This window comes from Engraulis encrasicolus, chromosome 13, assembly GCF_034702125.1.
Source record: "Engraulis encrasicolus isolate BLACKSEA-1 chromosome 13, IST_EnEncr_1.0, whole genome shotgun sequence".
Taxonomy (NCBI): Eukaryota; Metazoa; Chordata; class Actinopteri; order Clupeiformes; family Engraulidae; genus Engraulis; species Engraulis encrasicolus.
In genome coordinates this window covers 45,211,337-45,227,639 of record NC_085869.1, presented here as the reverse complement: position 1 = coordinate 45,227,639, position 16,303 = coordinate 45,211,337, and the positions used below count along the sequence as shown (strand labels likewise).

General features: G+C 41.3%; 1 protein-coding gene across 2 annotated transcripts; it reads right to left on the bottom strand.

Annotated features, from left to right (window-relative positions):
• Window positions 1-4,527: 4,527 nt before the first annotated feature.
• LOC134461243 (uncharacterized protein C7orf57-like) lies at window positions 4,528-15,853 on the bottom strand. 2 transcript variants are annotated; one of them, XM_063214024.1, is made up of 7 exons: window positions 15,699-15,853; window positions 15,050-15,248; window positions 14,811-14,913; window positions 14,245-14,395; window positions 13,668-13,753; window positions 6,533-6,630; window positions 4,528-4,959 (listed from the first exon to the last, which is right to left on the bottom strand). In XM_063214024.1, the coding sequence occupies exons 2-7, from the start codon at window positions 15,237-15,239 to the stop codon at window positions 4,907-4,909; spliced, it is 681 nt and encodes a 226-aa protein (XP_063070094.1). In that variant the 5' UTR covers window positions 15,240-15,248; window positions 15,699-15,853; the 3' UTR covers window positions 4,528-4,906. The 2 variants fall into 2 exon arrangements, with proteins under 2 accessions (XP_063070094.1, XP_063070095.1); XM_063214025.1 differs by having other exon boundaries at window positions 15,708-15,853.
• Between the last annotated feature and the right edge of the window lie 450 nt (window positions 15,854-16,303).

Here is a 16,303-nt window from a genome sequence, read left to right as displayed (position 1 = left end):
TGCCCCGTGGCCCCACCCCACCATCCCTGAGGACATTGGTTGCGTCGGTAGGTGTGTAGTGTCTTGTCCCCTCTCGCCTACTGGTCCCTCCCTCCCCCGTGGACACACACACCTCTCCTGGATGTCACAACCTGTCACAGCCAAAAAAGAAAAAAAGACCAAGGCTCCATTCAGGGCTGGACTGGTAATCTGACATACAGGGCATTTCCCAGGTGGGCCGCCGATCCTCAAGCACCACTGTTCCTGGATTTGTGATGTTTTGCTACAGACAGGCCCCTCGATTTAGAGGGGGCCGTACACTCTATGAAGGAATGTGTCAGAAATGGCACACAATGTTTTCAACAGTGTGTCATTTCTAAATGACTCAAATGGTGTTGAATTTCAACATATGTGCTGTGTGTGTACAGGGACTGTACATTTTTTCGTAATTTCTGACACATTCCTTCTTAGAGTGTACAAAAATGCCCGAGCCTTTACTTCGCCCCTGTCCAGTCATACTCCATCTCACAAAACAAGTGTCACGAGGTACAGTGTTATTACAATACTGAGAAAAGAATGTGAAACTAGCAAAAAAAAGAGAAGAGATAAGCATCACGAGAAACATCTAAGCATGTGTTCAATACCTGTTATTGTAAATCAGTGGTTCTCAACCTTTTTTGAACAAACCCACCCCACCCCACCCCACCACACCACTCCCTTGACCTCATCATAAGCCACCTAACGCCCCCTTGAACTTATCATAAGCCTACCCCCCCCCCCCCCCCACACCCACACACACAAACACACCACTACCACAACTGTTTTCTCAATGCCCCCCAAAGGCTCTCTAACGTCCCCGCCTAGTGGGCTCCAGAGCCCCCGTTGAGAAACACTGTTGACGAAAAGCTCGTGGTTGAGTGGCTACTCCCTATACTTACTCAGACTGCGAGTCATATGAGGAAAAAGCACACACTTATGCAATGTGACAGGATACTGCATTAATAACAATAACAACAGGTGTGTTCACTGATCTGTACATGCTGGCCACGATTCAGCACAACACAAGGTAGGTTTATGAGCAATGCGGATGTGATATGTCATTCAATACAGTTGTCATGTGAATTCTGCTCATGAGTCAGTGGGCGAGCAGCAGTACAGACCCATTTTAATTGCTTATATCTAGCAAGCTAAAAATGATAGAGTAGGCCTATATAACATTGATATTCAAGAGTTTGAGCTACACTGGAGGTATGTGAAGTCTAAAGGTGGCTTTATTGTGTCACTCTGCATGTGGATATCAAAATATGTGTTTATATCAACACACCTCTCTGCTGCCAGAGCAGAACTCATAAATGTTCCTTGAAATATTTGATAACTTTTCATGAGCTCTAATTCAAGGTAGGCTTCATTGAAATAGCTGGGCTTATGTTTGTTTGTTTGTGTTTTTTATTGTTGTTGTAAAAAAAATGATCTTTAATCTTCCAGTGGGGTGGAGAAAGAAATACAAAAACCCTGTTTACTTTCCAACAAATGTATGTGTTACCTTGCAATATTCCAAGATATAAACATGTAGTCAGTGTATGCCCCATATTCTAGTAGAGTGTGCCAAATCTTGCGTAACAAGGCTATCAGTGGCTCCATATGTTAGCTGTTTGTTTGGACTCTCTATCAGGGCATGTGTGCACCGTAACACACATAGATAGACTATGCCCAGGTGCCATGAAAAAAACAGTAAAAAACAATTATGTAAGATTATCTATTGTGATTGCCATACGTCAGAACATAATATAAACATACATCTGTGATGATACAGCACCTGTGCAGTTTATGGATATCAACAAATGTGTGATTTCCTCTGGAGATAAAAGCGTAATTAGAGGGAAATCTAGTGAGGATATCTTGTGCCAAGTGAATAACATTGTAAAAGAGACCCATCATAAATACCAGAGATTAGGCTTTGGGCCAATAGTCACACAGCTTAAAAAAATAAAAAAAATAAAAAAGCAGTATAAAACAGTAAAGAAAAACAGTAAAGAAAAAAAAACACTCATTGAACTCTTACTTATATTGTCACACCTACAAATTTACAGATGCTTAATGTGCCAAAACATGATGGAGGCATAATGGTGAAAGAAAATTACACATGATTGCACACAATTGTTTTGAATAAAAATCTAAAATATGTGATGTGAATTTGTATTCAATCCCTTGAGCCAATACAACCACTGCATCTTTGGTGCATTTAAAACCTTTGCTCTGAACTAGAGACTGAAGTCTTCATCACCCATGCTGAATGGAACTCAAGCTCAGTCAGACTGGAGATGCAGAGACGTAGGCTATGTGGACTGCAGCTTTCAAGGCTTGTCACCGATTCTTTATTGCATTTGGGTGGTTGACATGACGCCCTGTTTTTACGTAACATTAGTTAAAAACCTACAAAATTGATATTTTCCCTCTTGAAAACAAATGTAAATGAAAGAAGATGTGGTACATCATGTTTCATATTAGTCTTAGATGATAAGAAACATTTTTGTTCAGATTTATGGAAAGGTTTATATGTCAAATGTCCTGTGGTGTGACTGTAACATTAATACAACCTGGAATATATACAGCTATAAAATAAACAAACAACATTTTGAATAATTTATAAAGTATTTGGCATGATTGCATAAATATTAACATGATATTAAAAAATATGAACGTGAAAAAAACTCAATACAGTAATATTAACTGCAAGTTCAATTTTGTAACTCAATTTGCGTGACATGTAAGTTAGGTTTGTGGTCAGGCAGCTGCAAGGCCAACTACAAGGGTCTTAAAGACAGGCTCCTAACCAGTTATACCTCAGTTATTGGAGAGTGCTGTGGACGTTTAAGGTGACTATTAACCTCTTAATATGTCTACATATTGCAATGTTTCTGTCACACAGTGCTTAGCTTCATTTATGGTGTCCCGTGGTGTGACTGCTCGTATAGAAGGAAAAAAAATATTAAGGTTAAACACAATATCATTATCTAGTTAGCATGAGCTCGGAGGTCAGTCACAAATACAAAGGGATTAAAATGGCCTCAATGCAGTGAATTTCCTGTGGTGTGGCTTGGGCATTGTGTTACTCAATCCTCACTTATTTTTCATGCATCATGCAAGGATATAAGGATACCAGGAGATTTATTTGTCACACTCACACAATTATTCCAAGTAATACAGTGAAACCATGCAGTGAAATCACAGTTGTCTGCCTGTACGATGCATAGGCGTGTGTGGATGGGGGTGCTGGTGGGTAGTACTGTGTGTGTGGGGTGGGGGTTAAAGGAACAATAGCAGAGAGAGCATTGGGTATATGTTTGTGCAGAATATTAATCATTTTATTGTATCTTACAGAAAAGTCGCACCAATGATGTCAGACCACAGGACACATTTTCCCAAAAATGGCAAAAATTAAGCGAAATTCCACGGACCACTGAGTGCTTTATTTTTTTCACACACACCCCCCCCCCCCCATTTTTTCAGGAATTGGAATATGTTTCCTCCTTTAAGTGTGTTACGGCCTTAAACGTCAACCACCCATTTGCATCTGGACATTGACCTTGTTTACTTAAAACTCACCCTGAACTGTTAATCCCTTCTTGAGATTTGAGGTGAGGTGCACCCATGTGAGTGCCCTAGGTGAGATATGGATGGGGCCCCGTTTAATTTTTATTTTATTTTTTGCTTGGTTTTTAGTATAGCGGGGCTGGCTATTGGGCGGCCTCTACATAGGTGACACTGAAGAAGGCTCTGTGCAGCCGAAACGTCTGTCATGTCAGTCCCTGTGTAGCTGGCCCTGATAGGCCTATATGAGAGCAGAGACCTTTTTTGTGCAAACATTCACTTTGACAGATTTAAGTATTTTTTCTGATACTTTTCTTTATTTTTTTCTTTTGTTTATGTATGATTATTGGGTTGTGTATCTGTGGGCAGGAGTATATTTTTCCACCTTTTTGTTCATCGTTATAATTTGAACCGTGTACATCATGTGACCTTAAGTGAACTTATGTGACCTGGAAGCGGTAGGGTCAGGAAAAGCACTTCTGAAATGAGGTAGCGTGCGCTGCGTTTGCCACGCTCGAGAGATTCTACTGCTGGTACAAGGCGTACACGGTAATAACTTTGAATTTATTTGTATTTTCTTTATACATTTTTGTATGTGGTTTTGCTTAAATATTAATGCATTATATGTGTTTTGTTTGGTTTCTGCCAGTTTTCACGGTGCTCATGACGAGCAAAGATAATAAAGAGTCATGATCATCAGTAAGAATGCGTGGACCGGGTTTATTGACACCAGCAGCAGCTACACCCTGCAATGCTAAAATAAAAAGAAAACAACAGGAAAAGAAGAAAAACTGAGTGCGATCCATTTCCTCACGGACTCTACATAGGGAATACAGTATTTTGGTGGGGCCCTAGGCAATTGCCTAGTCGGCCCATTTCTAAAACAGACTGATCATGACACATCCGTTCATATTGCAAACAAAATGTAATTCAAGTAAATAGATGACTATAAGCAGCTTCATACTTGAGCAGTTTTATTAGCATATCTTCAAAAAAACAAGGTCACACAGTCAAAGAACACACCTCACTTAGTGCACACAGGAAGACACACACAAACACACACACACACACACACACACACACACACACACACACATACACACACGCGCGCGCACACACGCACACGTACACGTACACGCACACGCACACGCACGCACACACAGAACCACACACGCACACAAGTGCAGAACATTTTTTTTTTAAACTTGGGGAAAGGGGACAGTATTTTCCTCTGAAGCGCAGAGCCCATCCCCGGTGATGAGAGGGGCAGAGGCAGCAGCCAGGCTGCCAGAGGTGGACACTGAGCCCCTCAGTCTTTGTCAGCCGGCCCCAGAGGCTACTCAGGCACCTCCAGGCCGACTGGGCTGCCTGTCAGAGGAGACCTCGGACCTGCAGCACAAGAACATTCAGTCAGTTCAGTAGCCGGTCCATCACACACACACACACACACACACACACACACACACACACACACACACACACACACACACACACACACACACACACACACACACACACACACACACACACACACACACACACACTCTCTCTGTCTCTCTCTCTTACACACGCACATAAACTCGCACACACGAGCCCACACACACACGGCATTGTTGACGCCAGAGACACACACATATTTGGCCAAGCGAAGTGCAATTCGCCATTCATTCATTCTTTGTTAAGAGAAAAGCGAAGTGAGGGCATAGGCAAGCGAGCTGGGGCGAAACAAAGCGACAACACTCGGCCAAGTTTACTATTATGCAAATCAGGAGCGAATTTTGCCTGCGGCGGCCAATCAAATCAACAGCATAAATGTTTCAATCGTTTTGATTCGCCGCGACGACCTGTTGACCGTTGAGCTGTCAGAATGGAACACTTCACTTGGCTCCTTTCGCCTGCAAGTGTGAGGCAGCAGGCAGTGGAGTTAAGATGCTATCTGTAAGTAGGTCATGTCTCCACAGTAGTTTGGGTGAGCTGAAATGAGATGTGTCCATGTCAAGGCCTGCTTTCCCATTAGGTAGAGTACAGGTCAGAGGTAATAACGCTGTGGTGCACATTTTAATGGGAGATGGGAAGAGGGGAAGTGCACTGTATTCCTTTCCCTCCAGTAGTGGGATCAGGTATCCGGATCAGGTTCTCAATTGCAACTGCCTTCGTGTAGGCTAGGCTCACCCTGACCTGACCTCAAAATCAAAGATGGACGCTCCCCTCAGGACTGGTCATTAAAAGTATAGTTTTCATTCTTGTTCAACATGCCCAATTCAATATAATGTGCACAGTAATGTATTTCCAATGCAACGCCACCAAGTTCATCATAATGAAGTTCAGAAATGGGAGCTAGAACATGTCAACACGTCAGGTAGATGAACAATGGCCTTTTTTTTTTTTTTTTTACGTATTTTTGGGGGGGTGGGCGGTGTTGTGCTTTATTTATGATAGGACAGTGACAGAGGGACAGGAAACGAGTGGGGAGAGACAGACCGACAGGGAACGACTGGCAAATGACCCAGGCCGGAATCGAACCCGGGTCGCCAGTGTAGTAACCTAGTGCCCTACCGTTAGGCCATGGCAGGGCCTGGATAACCACTGGCGATCTTTGTCTTTTCCCTAGTGCTGTGCACAGAGTAGAGGAGAAAAGCTTTTGGAGCTAAACAGAGCAGTAGGGGAGTAATGAAGGACTTCTTCTGTAACAGTGATAAATGGAATACAGCATTATATTCTGCTCACAGACAGCAGGGGCGGTCCAGAGTCTTCATTAGCCAAGCAATGACTTACTTAGGCATCTAACGACGTAGGATTCGGACGGTGATTAATTAACTCGGAGAGGTTGCAGTGTTCCATTAAGTGCATCCCGTGTCCTGAGATGGGTATTTTGAAATAGTGACTTTTCTTACTTGAATGTTTGGCCTAAACTGGAGCGGTGTGGTGATGAAAGGGGAATAGAGGAGGGGAGGGGACCTACTGTGTGCTGAGGATCTGGCGGGAGTCCTGTCCTCCTCCAAGTAAGCGAAGCTCAAGAGCTTGGCCATGCTGACCGGGGCGGGGTTCTTGCTTGAAGAGCTGCAAACACACAGGCGGGCAAATCAATTCTCCAAAACGCATGGTGCTTCCCCTGTCCTCTTACCTGATGCCTTAGTAAAGTCAGTTTTATACATGAATTTCACATTCATTTAACATTTTTTTTTTTTAAACCCTGATATGTCTGAAGAAAAAAACATTTCAAAATTGGCTTGTGGGTTGTTTTTCAAATAGATGATATTTGTATTTTGAATGTCATAAATGTCCAACATAAAACTGACAACCAGAGACGACAACGGGCACAGGATCCGAGGACAGCACAGCACAAAACTGGGGAAATTATTGGCACACAAAGTTACATTGTCAATGGGATGCGGTGAGGGCCAAAAAAAAAACCTAAAGCACATCAACACCAGCGCTTGTGCCTTATTTAATTTTCATGAGGTTGGCCCCTTCACAAACACGCCAGAAGGTTGACCTAAAATGATGCTATCGTAAATGTGCACCCTTCAAAAGAGGATGGCTTATGTCTGGTCCTATCTGTTGTCCCACTGCCAGCCCCCTGAGAATACATTTCAGGAATTATTACCGTCTTGTTTGACAGAGCATATCATCCGCTCAGTTACCCATTAGACCAGAGGGCCCCCGGCAGGTGTCTGGATCCAAAAGAGGGCCCTGTTTGCTCCTGTACTAGGGCCGCCGATAGCTTTAATTGGGCCCACGACAAAGCCATCTGAAAGGGCACCCAGTCCAATGCATAAAATGTAATGATTACCCAATTCTGGGCCCTCCTCACTCCCTGGGCCCGGGAAAACTGAACCCCTTTGTCTCGCCCTGTCAGCTTCCCTGCCTGTGTGTACATATTTCAGAGGTCACTGTGTTTCCGGACATCCCACGACACTATTTGCCCAATAAATTCTCCACCAAAACGGCCAAATTAAACAGATAAGCAACCCGTTGTGCGCCATTAGTGTTCTCTGGTCACTGGTGTACTGTCCCCTGGCCTCGTGTGTATGCTGAGGGCCTGTTTTTTGTTTTTTTAAGTATTTTTGGGGGGCTTCAAGCCTTTGCGTAGTAGATGAGTGCCCTACCGTTAGCACAACCACAGTAGGGCCACGGAGGGCTTGTTTATGCGCAAACTGCTGCTCTTTGATCAATGTCTGTTGCAAAACAGGTCCATCATAAACAATGCAGCGCACAGAGACCTTGGATATGATACTCTACACACAGAGCAAACAAGGGTAGGGTCGTCTTCGAACAACATCAACACCTCTGTCGTTTAAAGGCTTAATCTAGCCTTGATCATTCTTATCAGCAATTGGTAGATATTAACTAAAATTGCTGTGGAACGCAGGGCAAGATCTTGAGAAAAAAAAGACATGAAAGGTAGATAATTTGCCAATAGCATTTAGTGAGCAACAGTGGCATACAGTTGATGGCTCTGCCAAGCGTACTGAACATAATGTCCTCAGTTTTGCCTGTGCTGTAATGGTGGCTGTAAGCCCAGAGAGTCTGTACCGTATGAGGGAAATAAACAGTACTTGTGGCACACTGCTTGCCAGTTTGTGTTTGCTGTTCCGAGGTTCTTTGAACCCGACGTCAATCCAAATTTTTCAGAGTTCACCTTTGGCTTCCAGTTCTTGAATTAATTCAGTTTAGGCTTTTTATTCTCCTCATTAAAAGTAACAAACATAACTTTTCGGCTACAATATACATTTTACTAAACAAGCCTTGTGTGCGCCTCTTTTTGGTTACTTTTAGTGATTACTACTTTTTGTGAGCGGACGCACCAAGCAATACACGGCTCAAAAGTCTTGGTGCAAACGCCCCCTTTTTGCTTTTTCCTTTATTCTCCTGATTATTCATGGAGCTCTCCACATCACATGTTGCATCATTAAGCAATGGATCACACAAGTATGATCTGGTTAAGACCACACCCAAGATGATGAGTCTACCTATTTACTCACTCTGACTAATGTCACCTTACACTAACAACACTAGTTCTTCTTCCCATTTTGATCTCCGAGTTTGAATAAATTAAAAGTGGTCATTAGGGAAGTCATTAAGAGAGGGGTGTAGTTTAGCGTCCACATTAACAATGTGGGAAACTGACAACAAATTCAACCCAAGGTCCTTTCCTGAACCGCCCTCTGTCTTTACTTCCTACTAATTTACTGTCACTCTCTACTTTGAGGCCAATTTACAGCCAAAAAGTGAAATAACAAACAAACAAACAAAATAACAGCAACACAGAGTCTATGCATACATATAAAAAACCCTCAAGGAAACAACCTACCAGGAAACCACCATTAGCAGTAAAGACACTTCCTTTTTTGTGCTGCACTCATCATATCAAATCCCAAATGTGTCGTGTCAAGTTAGAAATGGATAAACCATTCAGTCGGATCAGATAGCTTAACATGACACCTATTTTACATGATTGATTACAATCGCCTGTAGCTTTCAGAAGTTGAGCATTTTCACACTTCAGGCTCACCTAACTCCTGTCACACTTTCAAGGCAGATGCAGGGAAGCTGTGAGACTGACATTGTGCTGACAAAGTTCACACTCTGATCTTTATATATTTAAATCAGATGAAGTAAAAGGTTCCTTATTTCAAAGTGCAGTAAATACACAACACTAATGCCTTACTTTAAGGGGACCGTTAAAATCATCCGTTACTCCAACAGCATCTAACGACGTAATTACTTACCAACTGGATCAAAACACCTCTGCATAATAAGTGAGTTCGCAATTACTAGTGCGCCTGCGCGAAATTGACCTAGCAACGCAAAACGGTAGATAAACAAATGCGTGGATACCAGATCCTGCCATCCCAAAGCGGTAGGACACTGAGCTGCACACCAGTAAACGAGGGAAATAAATGTCATACTTTGTGGATTTCGTAGTGGGGTAAAAGTGGTGCTTTCTGTAGATTTTAGAATGATTGCATTGCGATTCATGGGTGCCGCTTGTGCACTGTCGCCATTGCTGAAGTGTGCCGTTCTCCGTTATGCCATCTATCGTTGCTGCGCTTATCAATTCTGGTGACTGAGACCATCAAAATGACAGCCTGAATTAAGTTTTGAATAAAGTTTCATGGATAGACGATGACAGACAGTGGCCACAGGTGATTAATGAAGCTGTATCATGAACTGGTAGAATAAATTAATGAAACATTCAATTTAAGAAGGACATGTAAAGCTGTACTGAAGACATAGCTATGTGTTGGCTAACTGGCATCTCTTCAAAACGAGTTTGTTAATGAATTCTGGTTTCACTTAAAAAGTTCAAAAATGTCTTGTTTTCAACCCCAAGACCCTCCTTGATCTACCAGCAAAATTTAGAGTAATTTGGGGTTGTTAAATGGTTGTGTGAATTGTTTGTTGTCAACATTACATATTCGGATTTAGCTAGCAACCCGGATGGTTAGCCTTCTGTTAGTTACCAGACATCTCTCCAAAACGAGTTCGTTATTAAATACTGGTTTCACTTACAAAGTTCAAAAATGTCTTGTTTTCAACCCCAAGACCCTCCTTGATCTACCAGCGAAATTTTGAGTAATTTGGGGTTGTTAAATGGTTGTGTGACTTGTTTGCTGTCAACATGACATACTCGGATTTAGCTAGCAACCCGGATGGTTAGTCTTCTGTTAGTTACCAGACATCTCTCCAAGACAAGTTCGTTATTAAATTCTGGTTTCACTTAAAAAGTTCAAAAATGTCTTGTTTTCAACCCCAAGACCCTCCTTGATCTACCAGCGAAATGTTGAGTAATTTGGGGTTGTTAAATGGTTGTGTGACTTGTTTGTTGTCAACATGACATACTCGGATTTAGCTAGCAACCCGGATGGTTAGTCTTCTGTTAGTTACCAGACATCTCTCCAAAACAAGTTCGTTATTAAATTCTGGTTTCACTTAAAAAGTTCAAAAATGTCTTGTTTTCAACCCCAAGATCCTCCTTGATTTACCAGCGAAATTTTGAGTAATTTGGAGTTGTTAAATGGTTGTGTGACTTGTTTGTTGTCAACATTACATAATCGGATTTAGCTAGCAACCCGGATAGTTAGCATTCTGTTAGTTTACCAGACATCTCTCCAAAACAAGTTCGTTAATTAATTCTGGTTTCACTTAAAAAGTTCAAAAATGTCTTGTTTTCAACCCCAAGATCCTCCTTGATTTACCAGCGAAATGTTGAGTAATTTGGGGTTGTTAAATGGTTGTGTGAATTGTTTGTTGTCAACATTACATGCTCGGAGTAACCCGGCTAGATAAAATATCATGCACGTTTTATTGTATCCCGGGGCAACGCTGTTTTGTTTATCTCTCAAAATGGCGAATATTACCCATAATGCATTTCGCGCCGGTAATTGCGAACTCACTTATAGAACATTTTTGAAGTATAATAATTGTTGTATATATTATGCCAGAGAGACAGAGACTACTCAGAGCAATAACAAATTACAAACCCCAACTCCGGTGAAGTTGGGACGTTTGGTTAACATTGAATAAAATCAAAATGCTATCATTTTCAAAACATTCAATCTATTCATTAGATGGAGAATAGTGAAAAGACAACATATTAAGTGTTAAAACTGAGAAAAAAATATTGTTTTGGGGGACATATGTACTCATTTCTAATTTGATAAATCCAACATGTCTCAAATAAGTTGGGACGGGGATCAGTGAAATTTAGTAAACATCCAAATAAGATAAAACAACAAAGAAGAACATTTCAAAATGAATTGTAATGACGGACAATATAGGTGTCCAGGTATAAGCTCATCACAGAGAGGCTGAGTCACTCAGAGTTAAAGATGCAAAGGGAATAATTACCATAGTTATTACATACATTTTTGAATTCCCTTTGATTTACCACGATTGAGTGTATATAAGACTATTTTTGTTACTAAAATCATTGTATAGGTTCATGACATCATGAAATATATATTGGCTGTAGTCTCACTCTAATTCCTGGAGTGCTAGAGCTATTGAAAATTGACCATATTAAGAATGCTTAATGCATGCAAATGATACAGGGGTGTAACATTCTCCTAAGCACCTGAGGTCACTTGAAATAAACCCAGAAGACATGGGAAACTGTCCTTTGCTTACAGAAGTCAGCAGAAGTCCATTCTTTTTGACAATAATAGAGCATTGCACATCCTGTGCTACAGTGAAAATGGACCATCCAACTTGTGTTAGTGCTAACTTCAAAAGTCAGCCTCCATGATGGCATGCGGGTGCAGTAGTGCATTGGTTAAGATGTTCTCACTCATCTGTAGCGTTAAATACAGTGCTGAATGGTATAAATGGGTTTTAAACAGCATGAAAAGCCACTCATGCATTATATTTTGAAGGGAGATCTTCGATTACTGCCACATAGTAAGGTCAAATTGCATTCTCTACTATGTTTTAACAGTTTGGCTCCATCATAAGGACCAGCAGGTGATAAAATGGTGGGCTTTTGGTCAAGACCTGTCATACTGTAAGCACTACAGAAAGGACAACCTTGCAAAACATGACAAGGAATACACGCACCATTTAAGCTGGTGAAATCATGTCCAAGATAGGAATTAACACTGGTTTTTATATAAAATCATCTCATCGGTCAATGTATTTAACTGTTAAGTGTTGTCTTTTGTTTTGTTTTTAGTCTTCCTCGACATTTGCTGCGATTTATTGTCCCCGTCCCAACTCTTTTGAGACGTGTTGGATTTATCAAATTAGAAATGAGTACATATGTCCCCCAAAACAATATTTTTTCTCGGTTTTAACACTTAATATGTTGTCTTTTCACTATTCTCCATCTAATAAATAGATTGAATGTTTTGAAAATGATAGCATTTTGATTTTATTCACTGTTTACCAAACGTCCCAACTTCACCGGAGTTGGGGTTTGTATAACCATGAATCATTGAAGTGTTGGAAGTTTAACGATTATAATGCTGACAAATTACATCCTCCTTTTTGTTGGAGGGTGACCAAATATAAGCTAGTCTTTGGGACATAGCTAATTTTTAAAGCTATATCAAACATGAGAAACACTCTATTTCAAGCATTAGGAACTACATACAGGCCCGTGCAAGTCTCTCAAAGAAAACACCACAAACTGGTCTCTGCTGTTTGCTTGCTTGGTGTCTCTTTTTTTGGTGAATAATATGTTTTCCCACTGCTTAATCAGGTTGACAGTGAAGGTGAAAAGATAAAACAACAGTAGACCGGTGTGGTGAGATTTCTTTCTTTTTTTTGTATGCTGAGGCTCCATTTTAGTCACAATAGGATAGGCAAATTGGATATGACTCCATTTGGATCACTTTTCTCACACTGCCTTTGGACTTTTTTGTATGGCCAGAGCTCTTCTACTGGCTACTGGCTACTGTATGGCCAGAGCTCTTCTACTGGCTACTGGCTACTGTATGGCCAGGGCTCTTCTACTGGCTACTGGCTACTGTATGGCCAGGGCTCTTCTACTGGCTACCCACTTCAGTTGGTGTGGCATTATGGTAACAATGATGATAAAAGGAAATATTTCTCTATATAATAGGTGAAATTTTATGCTTCTCAGAATTATACAAAAATATATTACATAATTTTATATCTCACACATATAGAAAAACATACATAACTTGACCTGGTGAACAAAAAGTACAGCACAAATCATTTTGGACCAAAATGTACTAGAAATATATTTCATTCCTCTCAGATTGAAAAAAAATGTTTTATGCAGAAACAAAACTCAAGAGACAAACTACCATAATTCATCACAATGTTTTAGGCCTAATGCGTCACCACCAGACCATGAGTGAGAAGTGCCTCACAAAACACTGCTTGATTTTGGTTATAACACATTTGCATACACACTCAATATCCTTCTCAAAGACATACGACTACATTCAAATTAAACTCAAACATGTATATAAACAATTGTTCTGCATAATCTACATTTCAATCATTCTGAAATCCTAAATGTGATCCTCGGTGGTGTTTAGAACAATGTCACTTTTTCGTTTCCCCAAATCTGAAGTTCAATACTGCCATCTTGTGGCGACACAGTGTCAATGAATAAAGGAACTTACTGCTTTCTGAACTTGGAATCCTGGAAGTGTTGTGGGGTTATGGTGAGCTCCTTCAGTTGATTTGCTGAATTGTCAATGGCACGTATCTGAGAAGAAATCAAACAAGATCAAAGTTATGTGAATCGATTACATGGTATATATTTGGCAGTTGATGTAATGTATTTTAAATTTCATCAAGGGTTTCCGGAAGATTCAATTTGACACGCACGTACCACCACACACAGAAATCAAAGAGTCTGTGTGGAATGGGCTCATTCCTTAGCATAGAAATGTTGGCTGGCTGTGTGTTTAAAAACCTACCCACACATCCATCCGTCAGTACATGTTTAGCATGGCAAACACAAGAGGTGTTCAACACTCAGATACAAATGCAGAGACAGGTCTGAGTCACTGGGTAGAATTAACATGATTCGAGAAGCTCTAAGGCAATTTCAGCCCTTTCGAGGTTGCGTTTTTTATTTATTTTTTTAATTCTCCTCCTTGCTTGTACTGTATAGCCTACATTTCACCACACCATTATGAGCAGAACGGGCACTGGTTAAAAATACACACAAAGTCACACTGTGCACAAGTTCACCTCTTCAGTAGCAACTCTATCAGCCTCTCGTTGCCAAGCTGACTTATTGTCCCCCCCAAAGGGACTATCTAGCGGCTGCGTGGTGGACATCTTTGGACCTTTCTGGAACTCTTCGTGCCCCAAGAACCCTGCACCGGTTCTTTTAGTCGTGCTGTAAGCAGAGGAAACTGTGACAAGAGTCCCTTCGGCCCATAATGAGGTGGAGGACGACGATGATGAGGAGGAGGATGACCTAACTTTAACACAGCAAAATGGGTCCTTGCTTCTCTGAGCTTTTTTTTCCCCACAGGCAGTCAAAACAAGACAGAGTAGTCTTGCAAAAAAAAAAAAGTGATAAGATCTCTGCCTGCTTTTAGTCACTGAGACACACACAGACATCAGCTGCATTCCTAGACCCTACAAAAACAAACACTACACCCTGCATTCGTGTGACAGTTACAGATCTGTCCTCTATTGTTGGAGCCACCCATAGTTCCTAAACAACACAATGTAACAATGCGATGTCTCCATGTGTGTGGTAACAGGGCTTATAACATTCTTCTGCTTGTGTCTGCATTTTTTTTTACCTGAGAGGCATATGGTCAACTGTGTCATTGCTGAACCAAGCAGGTGGCTTGTATGGCGTAGGCTTTCTGACGCTCAGAGTTGTATCCTCATGCCACAATAACCCTGGAAACACACAAAGCAATTCCAGCATGGCAATGGTGGAAAAAAAACCCAGAATGACAGAGAAAATTGGACAAAATTGTAGCCATGCTTATGTCACAAGCGGTGACATAGGACACCTCAAGCAATAGCATAATACCTTTGTGTCCCCCTTGTTTTGCAAGCTTCACATAATTTGAATCTGTCTCCACGATGCCTATGCGGCGCCTGCTGGCATTCTCCTCATTGTCGGCATCATGCATGGCGAGAGACAGGCCAGGGATATGGGAGGTCTGCTTATGCTTGGGGGTTAAGGAAATGTCCTCCTCCCCTTCACGTCCGTTCACCATTTCTCACAACTGAAAACATATTAGAATCCATACAGTTTGTTTACAATTAGTACAATGTGCTGTTTACTTTTGTCCAACTTTCACAAATATTCAATGTAAATGATGATACAATAGTTACAATAGTAATGTAATGTAAATGTAAAGTTCAGTTAGAAGGCATAGGTTACAGTCAGTAACTGTTGATACAACAAAACACAACTTTTTGAATACAACATTTCAATGAAATAATACAGGTCACGATTGACCAAACAGACGTGATATCTAAGCTGTAGTAGCTGTAAATAATACTTTTGACCTGACGTTATGTGTGGAGCACGGATGCAGCTTTTGCTGAAGTATCGAGTTGCTAGCAAAGTTTACACCACAGATGCTATGCTAGCCATTTGACATCTCGTTCGAGGACAATAGTAGTTTCAAAGACAGCACATATGTGTATATTGAACAGTCTAGATGTATCACCTGTCGAGCCTTATGTGGGACGATGAATCCTTGTAGTAACTTGACAGAAGAGTGAGGAGTTATCTTGCTTCTGGACGTCCGGGTGTCTGGTGGCCGATTTGCTGGTGACTGGTGACACAGCTAGGCTAGCCAAGCTTACTCCTTCATGTTTACCTGTAACCATGACGACAGCGGTCTGAAACAGAGTAGCCGTCAAGGAGCTCTAAATAAAATTCTCTGCGCGTGCTCCTGGAGGTGAGCTCATCCAAACACACAGAGGCTGAATAAATGCCCGATATTCTTTGTTATGGCATGGCGTCCTATTGTGGTGGCCATCATTATAGACATTTACATAACTTAGTGTGACATTGGAAGTGAACTATCAATGATTTCAAATGATCAATGATTATTTTTTTCAACTGATTATTTAGTAGCCTAGTCTAGCCTATTTGATAGCCTACTTGCCACTGCCCATCCATGCATTGGGTTAGGCCTACTGGTAGAATTTGCGCATCAAATGTTTTTTTTGCGCACAAAATGTGTGTGTGTGTGTGTGTGTGTGTGTGTGTGTGTGTGTGTAGGTGTGTGTGTGATACCTGGAGCTGGGCGAAGATCTTGGGCAGCAG